Source organism: Dasypus novemcinctus, chromosome 27, assembly GCF_030445035.2.
Source record: "Dasypus novemcinctus isolate mDasNov1 chromosome 27, mDasNov1.1.hap2, whole genome shotgun sequence".
Lineage (NCBI taxonomy): Eukaryota > Metazoa > Chordata > Mammalia > Cingulata > Dasypodidae > Dasypus > Dasypus novemcinctus.
In genome coordinates this window covers 44,280,651-44,297,749 of record NC_080699.1, presented here as the reverse complement: position 1 = coordinate 44,297,749, position 17,099 = coordinate 44,280,651, and the positions used below count along the sequence as shown (strand labels likewise).

Below are 17,099 nucleotides of genomic sequence, written 5' to 3'. Positions count from 1 at the left end.
TTGCAAACCAAGGCCACTGCACTGCGAGGGGGAGGAGGAGTGAGCCCCAGATCTAGGGGCTCAGTTGTAACATCCACATGGCTCAGGAGACATGCCTTCAGACCCACTGGAAGATTTGGGGACTGAAATCCCTGCTCCCTCAGGGAAGGGTGTGCAGGAAAACGTCTGCCTGTCAGTTTCTGCCCTGGGTGAGGGGAAAAAAAAGTTTCCTGGGAGAGACTCAAATCCCCAGGTCTGTGTCACACGCTAGTGTGGGATGTGAACCTGTACTCTCCTCCATGGTGTGAAAGTCCCCAAGCCCAGAATGTCCTCTAAAACTGTCCTCACACTGAGGACACCTCCGGAGTACCCAGAAGAAGCACATGAAAAATTCTTCCTAGCAGTAGTTCTATAACTGAGAATGCGAAGGAGCCTCCATGGAATTAAACAGTCCCTGATGAAGACAAGCTTACAGTAAGTTTACAAACCACGGGTGGAAACCACTCACCACTAGGTAGAGTCAGCATACATCACAAGTGGGAGAATCAGCACTCCCCAAACCTGACATAATGAAATACTATGAGGGGACAATAAAATGAGTAGGTTCACAAAGCACAGAGAGATAAAAGGAGTAGGAAACCCAGGGCAATAAAAAGCGCAGGAACAAGAACAAGCCCATGAGAAAAAGAGCCACCTAGAACTTATAGGAATGAAACGCATAGGGGGAAACCCCTTAGTGGATGCATTAAATAGTAGACAAAAAGAAAATTAGGGAAACGAAAGATAGAGCTTAGGAAATTACCAGGGTGAAGTACAGGGAAGTAAAAAAATGGAAAATAGGAAAAAGATGTTAAGAGATATGGAATACAGAATAAGAGTTTTAGGGGAACAAAATAAGAATTAGGAAAAGGCAGTCACTGAAGAGGTAATGGCTGAGGATTTCCAGAACTGGTGAAAGATATGAATCTTTACCTTGAAGCTGCGCCATGAATCTCAAACAGGGTAAAGAAATATCTCATTTTTTTTTTTCAGTTACATTGAGCTACATGAATAATTCTTAGATGTTAACATCATGAAATATTAGAACCCAAAGACTGAGGGAAAAAATCTCAAAATTAGTCACATTGAGAGAACAAGCTATTTAATAATAACAATTTTAAAAATCAGAAATAGTAGAGGCTGGAACAAAATGTAATAATAGCTTCGCAGTGCTAAGGGCAAAAAAGAAGTCAGTCCAGGATTCTATACCCATCTAGACTATGATCTAAGAATAAGGGCAAAAAATCTGAGCGAGTATGCCACCTCTTTACTTGTTGAAAGAAATACTAAAGGATGCTTTAAAACACAAGCATAAAAGAGAAAAGGAGGAAATTGTATCTAGAAGGAAGCAATGGTATGAAAGAAGTAACCAAAAATTCTGAAGTAGACTCTAAAATCTGATGATAATAATAACCAATCCACTGGGTTTTTTGAAAGTTAAAACTAAAACACTATACAATAATAACATGAACTATTGGGAGTGGAAGAAATTCAGAGTATTGGGAAGATGGTAAAAATTCAGATTAAGTTCATACTTTTAAAATTAAAGCATATAGTTTAGGCATTTAAGGATCATCCTCAAAATGATAGAAATGAAATCTTCCACTTCCAAACCAAGTAGAGCAGGGGATTTCAGTGTTAGGCTAAATTGTCGTAATTAATTCCATGGGAGATGGAGAGTTATTGAAGGCTAAGTGGGGAGCCCTGTGACCAAAGCTAAGCACATCTAACATTTCCCTGACCCACCTGGGCAGAATTCATCCCCCACATCCTTTTCTCTGTGTACTCTGGTGCTATCTCTAAACAGCCTCGAGCAGATGAGAGCATTCTTTATGCATAGATGTGTATAGCACCCAAATGCCTCTCCCCCGGACTGTGCACTTTCCAAGGGCACATATATTTTACATGACTTTTAAGTAGAATGGTGAGGGTTTGAAATCAGAAACTCATTTGCTTCATGTCTGGCAGCAAGCAGCATGGTACTCTGCCTCTCCCAGCTTCGGCCCCTTGGGCTTCTCATTGCTCTCTCAGGGACCTGGGCGGGCTTGGGAGCGCATGAACCCCTGTCGTTAGCCATGGCTGCTGCTGGTTGCTTGGGACAGACTCTAAGGAGTCATTTTCATCCCAAGCTCCCTGTGAGACCGGCTGAGGCTGGGATGTTGCCTCTTGTTTGGCTTCCTTCCCTCCCCGACCCACCCCCTACGTGCCTTTAGGATTTTCTCCTGGGAGCACCTTCCTCCCACAATCCTCATCTCTGGCTCTGCACCTCACCTCACCTACGGCAAAGCCTAACAAGCAGTCAGTTACAAAGCCCTCATTAAGTGCTCACAGCATCAAGCTTTCTACTGGCCACTGTCAAAATTCATCGCTCGTCTTTCTTTCTTGTCACGCCAGGCGTGGAGGCGAGTTGGCCATTATTTTCCAGATACTAGGCTCGGAGTGAAGGTAGCGGAACTCGGGTATTGAGTCGTCCTCGGTGAAGCCCTACAACTTCTCTCTGATTTGGTTTCCAGATTTTCTAATGGGAATTATGTAGACATTCCTCGGTCCCCCACAGGTTTTCTGTGATAATTTAAGTGCAGCAACAGACACAAAGGTACTTTGGAAGAAGAACAAGAAAGGGCACACCTGCAGAGGATCAGCACACTCTTCACGGACTTGGAGAGCGCCTCCCACCGACTGCACCCTTCATCTGCTCTAAGGTCAAGCCCTGGGCAGCAGGTGCCAGCAGCCCAAGACACCAGGCCAGGGGGCCCCGACTGAGTAACAAGGCCGCCTGGCCCCTGGCAGCATCTGGGCCTGAAAAGTATTAATCATGGTGGCAGGGAGGATTAGCCATATGTCGCCTAATTCCCGTTAATCAGGATTGAAGAGCACTTGTGCGTGTAAATCACAGCTGAGCCAGCCAGCCTCCCCGCAGCCCCCACTGGTGCTCGCAGCCACCGCACAGCGCGGGGGCCAGCTGGGCTGAGCAGCTTTCTCCCGCTGTTCCTCATTTCCTTTCCCTTCAACTTCTCCCACTCTCACCCTTGTCCTGGCTCCTCTCAGCTCAGATTTGAGTCCTTTTCCTCTCACCTTTTTCCTTTATGTTTAAAGAAGCTTTAGATTACATAAAAGATACATTGAAAATATAGGGGATTCCCATATGCCCCACCCCCTCCTCTTCCGCATTTTCCCCCAATTAACATCTTTAGGTACATTTGTTACAATTGATGGACACATATTGAAGCACTGCTACTAACCATGGTCTAGAGTTTACATTGGTTTACACTTTGCACCACATAATTTTATAGGTCTTGACAAAATGTATAATTGCCTGTATCCATCATTGCAATATCATGCAGAACAATTCCAATGTCCCCCAAATACCCCAAGTTACACTTATTCTTTCCTCTCCCTCCCCTTAGAACCTCTGGTGACCACTGTCTTTTTATCAATATTACAAGTTCTTCCATTACTAGAAGAGTGAGTCTACTTTAGTCCATAGTTGCATTCCCCCCTTATGTGTGGTCATTCCTCAGTCTTGAGGGTTTTAGGATGGTGATGCCCACTTGGCTTCGTTTGAGAGGGGGCTTAGATTTAATGGGCAGATGGATAGAACTGTCTTGCCTGCAGTTGTAGATACTCTCTGCTTCTTGGGAAAGGCATTGTATATCATCATTCTTTTGTTAGTTGTCTTGGATAAGCCCAATGAACTGGAGACTAGGTTTTGGCTGCAACTCTGCTGAGATTAAGGGCACAACCAGCATATGAATAGACTGAAGATTTAAGTCTCTGGGACATATATTTTACAAGTATATGATAATTATAGGTTCAAATAAAAATGGGGCAGAAGAGCCATGTGTAGGAAAATTATAAATGAGTCTAACTCTGATACACCAGGAATATAGGTTATCATATATTTCAAGGAAAGGACCACTGACAGGGTGCTGACTTCCTGGGATTGTCTTTCCTGCCTATAGTGTCTAGAGCCTTCAGGAGCCCCCCTACTTGAGGCACTGTTTGGCAGTCAGTGAGATCCTCCTGAGATGTGCATAAGCATAACCTCTGGGATGACCTCCTGACTCACTTTGAAGTTTCTTGCCCATAAAAACTCACTTGTATTTAATATTTCCCCCTTTTGCTCAAGGTCTTTTTCCAAATCACTGCTAGCTGGCACTTGGTAATAATCACTCAGTGCCAGGGAGGCTTACCCCCAGGAGTCATGTCCCAAACCAGGAAGAAGGTAGTGAGTTTATATGCTGAGTTTGGCTCAGAGAAAGACCACATTTGAGCTCAAGAAGACTTTCAGGAGGTAGCTCTTGGGCAATATATAATTCTACACTAAGTTTCAATTTTACAAGAATAAGGTTTCATAAGTACAAGCTTTAATATCAAGGACCTGGTATATTGTTATGTCCTCTTTCTCTAGGCACTGCCTGTGTACTCTAGAGATTTTTGCCACTCTACTAGAGAATGTAGCAGGACTCCCCAGGATGTAAATTCAACATTTTATTGGTTACTGTGTGGGTCCCCACCCCTCTGAGATAACACCCCATGACCACATGAACATGTTCATATTCCATAGTGGCAAGCCCCAGGTGCACCCTTCCCTACACATACCCCCATCATCATCTACGCCTTGCACCAGTGATCTTCCCCTGCCATAACTGTACCTTTTCTGTAATCCAAAACCTCCCCGTAAACAAAGCCCAAAATTTTTTTTGCATTAAGCCTCTCATCACCATAAGATATTATCTTTTATGTATATTTAACAATTTCTTCTGTATATTCCCACAGTGTCTTATTTTTTTTCACTTTATTTTCAAAGAGCTTTAGATTACAGAAAAGTCACATAGAAAATACCTCACTCCCTCCCCCTCTCACATTTTCCCCTATTAATAACATCTTACAAGAGTATGGTACGTTTGTTACAACTGAGGAACAAATATTGAAGTGCTTCTACTAACTACGGTCAATGATTTACATTACGTTTTAAATGATGCATCGTACACTTTTATAGGTTTTGACAAGTGTATAATGGCCTGTATCCCTCATTCGAAGTTATGTAGAACAATTCCAATGCCCTTAAAAATGCCTTATGTTCCACCTATTCTTTTCTCCCCCTCCCCTTGGAACCTATGGTGACCACAAAGTTCCAAGTTTTCAAGAGTAAGTATCTTAGCTACATGCATTAATATTGAGGACATGACATGCTGGTCTGTTTTCTTTTATTAGGCACTGCCTATGTACTCAAGAGATTCTTGTCCCTCTGTTTGAGAATGTAGAACTCCCCAGGATGGGAGTTTAATATTTTGTTTATTTTATTTCCTTTCTTCCCCTTCTAAGTTCATGATCCCTTACATATATCCCTCTGCTTCTGTCTTCTCTGACTTACTCCCTTGCTTGCACCCCTTTATCAATAACTGATTTCCATCTCTGCATTTCCCCCTTTCTCCCCCTGCCTTGCTCCCTCATTTCCCCACACATTCTCACACACACAGACCCCTCTGCACATAACTTCTCTTTCTGGCATTAGCAATAACTTTGTCTCTTGGCTGATTGCTAAAGGCCACCTTCAAAGGGCTGAGGCAGTCCTTCCTGACCCCAGCTGAGATCAGCCTTTCCTGGGTGTATCTGGCTCCCATTTTGCTGACCTCTCAGAGAATTCCAAACCAAAGGCTCACTCTTCTTATGCTCCTTGGGCCTTCCCGGCTGAGAAGGAGGCATTGCAGTATGATACTTTGGTAGGCTCTCCTCCTTCCCTCTTCCCTCTTCCTCCCATCGCCATCACACGGAGCTCAGAACCAGGGTGCAGAGTGAGCAATGCCTCCCCACCCCAAGTTCAATGGCGACGGGCCCCTGCCGGCAGTGGAGATTGCTGTTCTTGACTGAGCCTGCCGCGGTAGTTTGTTGGCATGTGTGTGCACGTGTGTCTGCCTTTCTGTGCGCAGAACTCTAGATCCTCAGGCCTGCGACTCTCCCTGTGGGATTCTCACATGGCAGGAGCCCAGGAGAGGGTGGATGTGACTCCATCCAGGTGAAGATGGAGATATACGTATTTGTATCTGTGTGTTTCTAAGCAGTATTTTGCAGAAAACTATTGAGCGTCTGGAGGAGGACATTTGTGGGAATGTGTTTTCAACAGCAGATATGAATGGAGTTGGGAGAAATTTTGATTTGCATGGTAGGTCTAGATTGGTTTTGGATGGAGAACAGAAGGAAGCTCTTCTGTCCTTAGAAGCACCCAAGACCCCTCTTATGATCACCCCTCAGTTCTGGGACAGCAGCAAATACCCATGTGTGGTTTTCCTCCAGGAATTGGCTTTGTTCCCGAGAGAGCGACTAGACTAAGAAAAGACCATCTTTGACCCTTGCCCACTAACCAGTCTCTCAGCGTTCAAGAAGGACACGCATGCACACAAATGTACTCAGACAGACAGACGGCGCCAGCCTTCCTCCCGTTGCTGAGCAGCCCCCCAGGTCTTCCTCCTGCACCAGGAAGGCCCCACCCTCATCCCAGGGGCGGGCCCTGGGGCAGGATCCACCTGCAGTGGCCCCCAGGTGCTCTTGGCCCCAGGTGGTTCACGAAAGGAGAGGAGGAGGACAAAGAGCAAAGATCACGCTGACAGTCTCCTTCCATCCCAGGACCCCACCCACGAGCACAGCTCTCCAGCCCGGGCTCTGCGCCGAGGCAGAGGCTGCGTCCCCTCGGCCTTGGCGGCCCGTTTCGCCAGCCTCGCCGCACCACCTCGCGGTCGCTTCTTGCTATTACAATTCCTCATTCTCCGGCCCAGGCATTTCCCAGGGTGAATGCTCTCGCCGAATGCTTGATCGCTCGGTGTCCAGGGCTTGGCTGTTTAAAGGGAATTCTGCACGCAGAATTTTACGAGCGTGCTGTTGTAAACAGAGACGCCCCACGGGTATATAAAACAATAACGAGCTGCGTAGCCTTTGGGTGGGGTGAGGAAGAGGAAAGAACAGACATAGGAATTCCAAATACTGCCAACAGGACAGGGTCAAGGTGAAACTGGCTCAGTCTGGGAGGGCGATTTCGTGCCTTCCTCAGGAGCATTTAAGCAGTCACCCCAAAAGAGGCGGGAGAGGGAGCCTGGGCGGGGAGCGGGCCCTGGGGTCTGGGGCCACAGGGCTGTGTGCTCTGCTTGCTTTGCAGAGGGAGCCGCCTCGCAGGGGACGGCCGCCCCGGTGCTCCAGTAACAGAAGAGGGCAGTAAGTATGAAAGAACCACACGACCCAAGGTCCAAGGGGGCAAGCATGGAACCGGAACCTGCTTTTCTATGAACTCTGTGATCCCGAGGAAAAAATGCTTAACCTCTCTGGGCCACTATTTCCAGAACATTCCCATCACCCCCGACAGAAACTCTGTGCCTATTAAGTGATAACTCCCCGTTCCTCCCTCCTCCTCCAACCCCGCCGGTAACCTGGAATCTGCTTTCTGTCTCTAGGACTCTGCTCACTCAGCGTTTCACATAGATGGATCGTGTAAGATTTGCCCTTTGTGCCTGACTTACTTCACTCATCACGATGTCGTCAAGGTTCGTCCAGCTTGGGGCATGTGCCAGCACTTCGTTCCTTCCTGTGGACTCAGGTGTAAGTGTCTTCTCTATGGACAGTGGCAAGGGCGAGTGGTACTAGAGATGCAGGAGAGAGCAGCTCCGTAGTACTCGCGGGTCGTGGAGCAGGGGGAGCCGCAGGCCTGCAGGGTCAGGGGGTCGCCTCAGGGCCAGGGCGGAGGGAGGCAGGCGGCCGTGGGCGCCAGAAGTGCCGTGGAGTGTCACAGGAGCGCAGCTCTGGAGGCTGGCCCAGATGGGGAGGGGGCTGTGCTTTCCTTTTGTCGGGGCAAACCCAGCTAGGACCAGGAGGGTGGAGGAGAAGCGGTTTACCTTGTACCAGCAGGTATCAGGGGTGGTCATCAAAGGGCCTAACACAGGGCGGGGGGCGCAGCAGGACCGGGCAAAGCCCCCCATTGCTAAGGACAGGGTGGGAGGCGCAGGACCGGGCAGAGCCCCCCACTGCTAAGGGCGGGGCGGGGGGTGCAGCACGACTGGGCAGAGCCCCCACTGCTAAGGATGGGGGTGGGGGTGCGGCAAGACCGGGTAGAGCCCCCCACTGCTAAGGATGGGGCAGGGGGTGCAGCAGGACCGGGCAGAGCCCCCCACTGCTAAGGAGGGGCGGGGGTGCTGGGGCAGCTTGACTGGGCAGAGCCCCCCACTGCTAAGGGCGGAGCGGGGGATGCAGCAGGACTGGGCGGAGCCCCCACATTGCAAGGACGGGGTGGGAGGTGCTGGGGCAGAAGGACAGTTTGAGAAGCCCGTATTTTATTTTAATTCACTACATGAATCACTGTTTCTTTTTTTAAAAAAATTATTTTTAAATAATGTTAAGCACAAGAGTTTTGCAAAAATAATAAGAAACCTACACAGTGATCCCCAATATAATCTCCACCCAGATACCCTGGCTTTCAACATTTCACCACATTTGCCGTTTCTTCCCTTCCTCCCTCCCTGTCTTTCCTTCCTTCCTTCCTCCTTCCCTTGTCATCCAGCCATCCACATACCCAGCCCCCTGTCTGTCTAGGCACTTTCTAAACATTTGGGAGTAGGCTGTATCCATCATGCTCCTTGGACGCTCACTGTCTCCGTGGAGCACTGCTGGCTGGTCTGATTTTTGCTCGGCCTGCCCTCCCCACCTCTGCCTCCAGTGTCTCTCCATCTTCAGATCAACCCCAGCCCAGGGCTCCCACGGCCTCGCTCTGACCTCCCCTGGGTCTCCCCTGACCCACTCAAGCCCTGCAGGGGAGGCCACAGGGGTGCTCGGAGGGGCTCAGTGGGCTTCAGGGTCCACCGGCGTCACGCGTCCGGCTGTAGTAGCCGCCCCCTCCAGGAGAGGACACCACGTTGCGTTAAGACTCGCTGCGTGTGCCCGATGCTGTGCTTCAGCCACAGCCACACTGCACAGGCCCCTACTGAATGAAGGAGAAAGCCGTTCTTTCTCCCATCCCAGCCTAGAGCTGCATCCTCCCACCGCGGCTCCATGAACAACCCCTCCCCAGCCGGGCGGTGTGTCCTCTCGGCGCTGCTGGCACAGACACTCTTCCCACTTGAGCCTTTTTGCCTGTCTTTCTCACCAGCTAGAGGGCAAGCTCCGCAGAGAAGCAGACGATGTCTCTGAGAGCCCAATGCCAGGACCGCGTACAGCAAAGAGCAGGAGCTCAAAAAATATTTGCTGGATGAGTGGGGAGATAAACGGATGGATGTGCAGATGCATGAAAACAGGGAGAGAGAAAGGGCTAACTGGGGCTCAGAGCTTTGTGTGGAAAACAACTGAATGCTCACGGCAGGGTCTGGGCGACTTTCCTGAGTGGGGCGGGGATCTGCCACCCCCTGGGCCTGCCCACTGTGGGAGCACCCCCGCTTGGTGTGCCCTGGGCTCCGCCCGGCCCGAACTTGGCGAGCCCTCTGGGGCGCTCATCTCTGTCACCCGTAGGAGGTGGATGGGTGGGTGGGGAACTGTTTTGGGAAAGCATGTTGGGGAGTGCGTGTGCCTGCGGTGAGTCAGGGCCCCTGAGCCTCTTCTCGGCCCCCCTCTCTGTGGAGGCAGTTCTCACCAGGAGGGGGAAGCTGGAGGATCACCAACTGTCTTTGGAAAGTGTTTTTTTAGTCATCGCTGATCCCAAGTCTGGTGGGACTTTACGTAACTGGGACCTCACTCTGTTAATGAACAGAGGGGCTGCCCCCACCCAGCTCTTGCCTCTTCCCGTCCCTCCTGAAGGCCAGCGTCAGGCCGGATGGCTTGCTGGAGCTGCCCTCCCTCGCAAGGAGCCCTTCCGGGACTAAAGGCCGTCACCGCTGTGTTCCCACTGGCAGAGGTCAGGTTAGCTTGGTGAAGGCCATGGGAACGCCCATTGCCCCTGGGGGTGCACTGTCCCTTCCTGGACAGTCAGAAGGAGCCATGAGATGCAGGAAGGCACCTGGAGCCCCCAGGGCTGGGGCCCCGCGTGCCCCTGAGCAGCTCGGCGGGCTGCAGGCCGCCCCAGGGACGCTGGCACAGCCAGCCCTCTCGGCTCGCTCCCCCCTCGCTCTTCAGGCAGACAGATGCATCCTTGCATCCCCTGTCCCTGATACTGGAGCCAATTTTCCTATCCCAACACCAATTCTGTCCTTGACAGCTCCAGATAAGGCCTGGAATGATGGGTGTGTGTATGGGCATGTAAAAGGAAAGAGACACAGCAAAAGAGGAAGGGGGCGGGGATGCTTTCGGAGAGGAGGAGAAGGATGTTGGCACTGGGTCACCAGATTCATCAGAGCAAAGTTCAGAGGTCTGCTGAGAGCCAGGGCCTTCCAGAAGGGCCTGGTCAAGAGGGCGGGAGGGGCGCTGGGAGCCGGCACATCCTCCTGCACTGCTGGCCGGAGGGAAGCGCTCCCTCGGGCCCCAGGTCCAAGGAGCTGGCGGGGAGGTGAGGCTAAGGCGCGGTGACCAGCTGCTCTCCAGAGCAAGAAGGCATGAGTGGATGGAAAGGGGGCTGAGGAGGGGTTTCCTAGGTCAGGGCAATTCCCCTGCTCAGGGGCTGGGAAGTTAGCAAATCAGGCTGCACTGAACTCTGCAGGGAGAGTGGGAGCTTTGCAGGAGAGGGGAGGGGGGTGGGGGTGGCTGGCTCCTGGACCCCTGGACCTGACAACTCTGCCCTTTCCCCAGGGCCAGAAAGCTGCACAGGGGGCCCTCACGGCTGGACAGAGAGGCTGGCGGGGAGGGCTCGAGGGTCCTGGGTGGAGTGGGACGGGATCAGAGGAAGGTGGGGAGGGCCAGGCGTGTTTCCTGCTGGGCCCCAGATTCCCATCTGCAGGTTGCCCCACGAAGAGGTGCTGCGGGGCGCGTGGGGTTCAAGGGCGTGGGACGGGAGGAGGAGACCTGAGAATAAGTCCTAGCAGGGGAACGGAGGAAAGGAACAAGAATGACATGGCAGGGACAGATGCTGGACACTGTATGTCCTGCCATACCCCACTGAATGGCCTGGGGGAGAGTGTAAACTACAATGTAAACTATAGTCCATGCGGTGCATCATGCTCCAAAATGTATTCACCAAACGCAATGAATGTGCCACACGGATGAAAGAGGTTGTTGACATGGAGGAGTGGGGTGGGGTGAGGGGTATGTGGGAACCTCTTATGTTTTTTAATGTAACATTTTTTGTGATCTATGCATCTTAAAAAAAAAAAAAGACAATTAAAAAAAAAGACCAGGGAAGAAAGAAATTCCCCAGCACGCCACCAGGGGCCAGGCTGTGGCCCGGGCGAGGCTGAGCAGAGTTTCCTCCGCTTCCTTCCAGCTGCCACCTTCTGGTGCTGCGCCTGTGCTCGGGCTGTGGAATCGAATCCTGCCTGCACCTCCCTGGACTTTAACGCCCCCTCCAGGAAGGACCTCCTGCCCTTCCCCCCACCATGACAACCCCTTCGAGTTGCTTCCAGGGGAGTTTTCAGGGCTTGGAAGTAGCCTTCCATGGGAGCCACAGCCCTTCCCGGTTGTTCTCCGCTCCGGCTTGCTCACAGGAGCGATTCCTTGGGGCAAGGTGCACCTTCCGCAGGATGTGGCTGGCCCCGCCCTCTTTCAGAACCCAGAGCAATCCTAACTCCTCCGTCGGGTTTTCAGAGTAGGCAGCTACAGAGCAGAAAGCTGACGACTGCAAACACGCTGTGTGACCCTGACCAAGTCACTGTGCGTCTCTGATCCTGCTTCCACTTCTAAAAGCGAAGGCTCGCAGTAGTCCTAATGTTGCTCTATTGTGAGGGTCAAACGAGATCAGGCAGGGGAAGGCACTTGCTCTTGTTTTTATTCATAACCAGCCTCACATATCTTATCTTATTTGCCCCAAATAAACACAGCCTCTTCCAGCCATGCCGGCCTCCTCCTTCCTGTACCAAGAACATGCCCTGATCAGCTCCATTTTCAGGCGCATGAATAAACGTCCTCCCACCTGTTGTGCAGCTAGTCACATTCTCCCCATTTTCAAGGCCTTGCTTAAGTGCCACCTCCTTCCCAAAGCCTTCCCTGATCATTCAAACCCACACAAATCTCTTCCCCCTCTGACTTATTGTGCTTCAAGTCGGTGCCTGGAAATTTAACATTTAAGTCACAGCATTACGGAATTTGAGAATGTGAAAGAATTATAGAACATAGAAATGACCCCAGTCGGTTGCCTTTAATCAGGAATGGCTAATAAGGAGCAAGCATGTTGCAAGCAAGCAATTATTATTAAGCCTCACAAACTGACCACAGCTTTTCTGCTAAGCCTGAATCCTGCCTCAGAATCCTTCTTAACACAGGGCTTCAGGCAATGAGCACCCATCAATCCGAAATGCCACAGCCGCCCATAATCCAGACAAGTGGAAGTCCTCTATCACGGAGGAGGTGACTGAAGGTTTCTGAGGTTCAGGGACTGGCATCAGGTCCCAAGAGGCTCTGGATCAATTTGCCTGTTCAACTGTCCTGTGATTGTTCTCTGCCTTCCCAGTTAAACCACGTTAGTATCTTCCCCACCCGGCAAGACAGGACGCTCACACAGCAGCCCACCTGCTGAGTTACTGTTTGCTTGGGGGTCCCCCACCCATTCTCCTAACTTCTCTTTAGAGCTCATTAAAAGGTTGAGATCGAGGGGCCAGGGGGAAGTGAATACTCAGGGGCGCCTGGCTTCCCTGATGATCAAGTCTGCCCGGGGGTTCCCCAAATCCCTCTTCTCTGCCCAGAATACCAGCAGGCTTGCCAGTCAGGATGATTACAAGCCGCCGATTTGGCCTGGGCACCCCGAGTTCAGAACGGCTCTTCTGCTCTGCGGCTCGTCTGCAGAGGCCTTGGGGACGTTCCTCCTTCCTTCACCGCCTGCCCATCTCCACCCATCCCCGGCCAGGCTGCAGGGAAGGGAGGGGGCTTCTCTGGGGGCCCCTCCATGCCCTCCCCCACCGCACGGAAGGCTGTGCCGAGGGGTCTCTGGAGGGCGAGGCTTTCACGGGGAAGGAGTGGAGTGTTTTGCACAGGAGGACATGGTGGCACCCAGACCGCTGGAGGTGGTTTGGCCCGCGAAACCCCCTGCGGAGGGGGGAGAGGTGCAGTTCCCAATGGAATCTTGCCATCAAAGGCTTCTGATGGGTGGGCCCACCACCCACCCAGTCCCCAGGCCACAGCCCTCAGTGTCACCCTACTCCCTCCCTCCCTTTCCCCAGCCCAGCAGGTTCACTTAACTCTGCTCTTCTCCGCTCCAGGAAGTTGGGCCCTCCTCTCTGTTCCTTCCCAAGGCTTACTTTGCTCATCTGCGTATCTGCAGCAGCCTCTTCCCCAAGCACTCCAGACGTGTCACAACTTAGCCAAACATTGTTTCTAAACCTTGGGTTTCAGGATGTCCCTTCCTGCTGAAATGTCATCTCCTCCTGGCCTGCAGGAGGAAGCCAAGCTCTACAGCCCGGGGTTCCTCAGCAGGCGGCACGATTTAACTTTGAATTTTTGGGTTGTCCTGTTTGTAGGAGGGTTAGCAGCATTCCTGGTCCCAACCAGTAGATGCCAAGAGCACGGCCCTTGCCCGCCGTCGTGATGATGACCAGAAATGCCTCCAGATATTGACAACTGTCTCCTGAGTGCAACCACACTGTCTCAGTCTTTAAACAGGCTAAGGGTGAGAACTAGTAACTCAGAGCATTCTCTGATTTAGTCTTTGGAGCAGTTTGATGTTACTGATGAATTCCAAAAAGAAATACTGGATTATGTTTGTAAACTGGTCTTTTCCTCTGGGCTTATTAGAGTATCCTGGATTCAGAGGATTCGTTTTTACTTGATTCAATAACAATTAAGGCTTTGATTGGGCCATGTCAGTGAGCGGGTCTCGGGGAAACTGCACCACAGAGAAGGGAGGCTGGAGTCTTGAGCTGGAGTCCTGGGAAGTAAGCACACAGAGGAGCTTGGTTGTGAGGAAAGAGAAGCAAGGCCGGGAAGAGAGGAACCCGGGAGCCTGAACCCTGGCAGACGCTGGCAGCCGTCTTGCTCCAACACGTGGCAAAAGGCTTCGGTGAGGACAGTAACTCATGCCTTATGATCTGGTAACTGTAAGCTCCCACCCTAAATAAATGCCCTTTAAAAAGTCAGCAGATTTCTGGTATTTTGCATCGACACCCCTTTGGCTGACTAACAGTCCTGGAAGCCACTGCAGGGTATTGCTGTCCCCACTGTACTTTTGCTTGGAAGGCACCCACGTTTCCCTTTTCTCTTTGCTGTCAGAGTCACACAGCTGGAGAATGGCGAAGGCAGAACCCAGCGCGCCCGCCGGCCCAGCCTGCCCCTTCCCTCCGTGCCCTCTGCAGCCGGCCCCGCCCCTGCCGCTCACCGCCTGGGGCCCGGGCCATGCCCTCCACAGGGGCCTCCCCACTGGGCGCTCCTTCTGCACCTGCTGTAATCTACTCACCGCACAAGGCCCGGGCAAAGCCACCTGCCCTCCTCTCGGTGAAGGACGAAACAGGTGCTCCGCCTGGGGGTCCCGTCAGATGTGGCCGAGGGCACGCTCCCTGAGGCTGATGGCACAGAGGCTGGCCTTCCCTGCTGCGCAGGGACGGTGGCCGCCCTCCACGGCGACAGGCACAGAGCACGGGCTCCCCCAGACGTCTGTGGAGTGGAGGGTGGGCGCCCTGCTGCCTCCCTGCAGGTGCCCCCCTGCTGGGCTGGCTCGGCCCCCTGCCAGCCCAGGGGGTGACACGTGCTGGGTTCCAGCCCCCCTCAGATACTGCCAGATGGGACCTGGGAGCCCACCAGGGCCCGGGACACTCGTGCCCTCCACGTATTCTGCCGGCGTGCGTGCACCCGTGGCGTGTGCGCATGCGCGGGGACGCGCCCTGGAGGGGAGAGGCAGCGGGATCCGGACCGGACCGGCGAGGGCGTCGCCCTGGAGGCGGCGCGAGAGCGCGTTTGCGACCGGCTCGGCCTGTTCCCCGGCACGGGTGTCTCTCTGGGCTGCGGGTCTGGACAGAATCCTTGGTGAGGGCCATGCGGACGTTCTAGATCCCTGAAAAGAACAATGTGCGCCCTTCACCCCGCCCCCAGGGGGCAGATGGCGAGTCGCGCAATTTGGGGTGCCCTCGCGGGGAGCCACGTTGGCCTCCTTGCTGGGCACGGCTGCCCAAGAGATGCATCAAAACGCTCCCTTCACCCTCGTTCTGGGCCAGAGGGATGGGACGGCAGGAGGCAGCACACTTGGCCCATGACCACCCCCTCCACGTGTCACCAAGCCCCCTGCACCCAAAGAGGAGGCTGGCCCCTGGCAGCTAGCTGACTGCTGGAGTGGGGGAAGGGGCGGGGGCTCCTGGGGATGGGTGGGTGGGGCCACCTGGGATGAGTCGGAGGACAGCCCAGCACAGCAGCATGGACTCCCTGCTGACCATCAGGTGGAGAGATCCCTCGTGGACCTGAATTCGCAGGTGTTTGCTGAGGACAAGGTGGCTGGTTGGAGAAGGGGTCAGGGCATGCTCCAGGACAGGGGCCCAGGGCTGTGCATTCCCTCCCAGTGTGTACACTAGAGTCATCAAATCATGCATGCATGGGTGCAAGTGTGGGTGCAGGAGGAGGCAGTGGTGGATATGAAGATGGGGAGCTGTACCCACCCTCCCCACTAGTGGAGGGCAGGCAGTGTGGAAGTGCCAGGGACACGGCTCTGGCCTTGTCACCTTCACACATAAGCCACATGTACAGACCGGAGCAGGCCCGTCTGCCTCCAGGAGCCCCACTTGTGCATTTGCCTGCCCATGGGCATCCACCTCTCAGACCAAGCTTTCAAAGCATAAGGGCGCGCAGCACCGACAGCCCCCAAATTCCTCTACATTTTGGAAAAAGACCAGGGGCAAAAAGGACCAAGAGACGGGAGGAGATAAAAATAGCCAAATATGAGAGCTTCAGATCAGAAAGCTCCCTTCTGCACTGAGTCACCAGCTTTTTGGACAGAGCCTGCATGCACATGCATGCATACACATGCACACACATGCACATGCATGCACCTGCACCTGCATGCACACACACACACATGCACGTGCCTGCACATACATTCAACCCGTGAAGCACGGACACCCAAACACGCAGCTAGCAAAGGCATGCATCCAGGCTCAGGCAAGCGCATGCTCTGTCCTCTGAAGGGGGTAACTCTATGGGCCTTTGCTTAACGCCATCAAGAAGAGCTTGGCAGATGCCAGCCACTTCACAGGTCCTCTGCAAACACATTCGGCCTCCTTTTCCCCTCCCCAGTTTCTCCTGAGTTGGCTGTGTCTTCTGATGCCCCCTCCCCACCTCTCGTAAGGGAATCCGGAAGGAAGGGGAGGGTCTTGCTCTGAAGCTGGAGACGTCCGTCCGGCAGTTCTCTACACAGGGCCACTGAAGCTGGCTCTGCGCTCCTGGATAGCAGGCAGCTCCGGACGCCATGCAAGATTTATGAATGGGTTTTGCTAATGGCATTAGTGGCTCTGTGGGAAGATGGCTTTAAACAAGGCAAGATCCATGGAGTATCCGTGGAGGAAAGACAGAACTGGAGCAGAGTGTGCAGGGTCCCTGGGGCCCTGGGGCCATGACTCCTTCTCTCCTCCCCATTGTCCTGCTGACACCTCCGGTGGCTTGTGCCTGCCACCGGAGCTCTTCTCTCCATCTCGCTCCTTCTCAGGCTTGGCCAGTCCAGCCCTGCCTCTAGCCTCCACAGCTTTAGAGAGAGGTGAGCTGGCAGCCCATGGTTCTCTCAGTCATCTCTCTTTTCCCTCTTCTTCCTCCCTCCTCTCCTTCCTTTCCTTTTTCTCTCTCCCTTTAAATCCATCTCTCCGCCCCCCTTCACCCCTGTCTTTTCAAATCCAAATCAGCTATACTCTCAGCATTTAAGTAACTTGGTCCTTAGCTGCTCTCCCACTCTCCACCCCTGCCCCCCTCTCCTCTACTCCTCCAAGTTAGCTGAGCTTTAGCAAGCCCTGCTCCCTTCTGGAATATGGGGATACAGAGACACACAAGAGTGGAAGGGCAGCTAGGAGGGACTGAGGAAGTGGCTAAGTGGCTTTGGGCCTGGGAGTGTGGCTTCCAAG

General features: G+C 53.0%; 1 protein-coding gene across 1 annotated transcript in view; it reads right to left on the bottom strand.

Annotated features, from left to right (window-relative positions):
- Window positions 1–15,053, bottom strand: part of JAM3 (junctional adhesion molecule 3) — a 101,570-nt gene extending 86,517 nt beyond the window's left edge. The window contains exon 1 of the mRNA XM_023584933.3: window positions 14,462–15,053. Coding sequence (XP_023440701.2) covers window positions 14,462–15,038 — 577 coding nt within the window. The 5' untranslated portion in view covers window positions 15,039–15,053. The remainder of the gene's footprint in view (window positions 1–14,461) is intronic.
- Window positions 15,054–17,099: the final 2,046 nt, after the last annotated feature.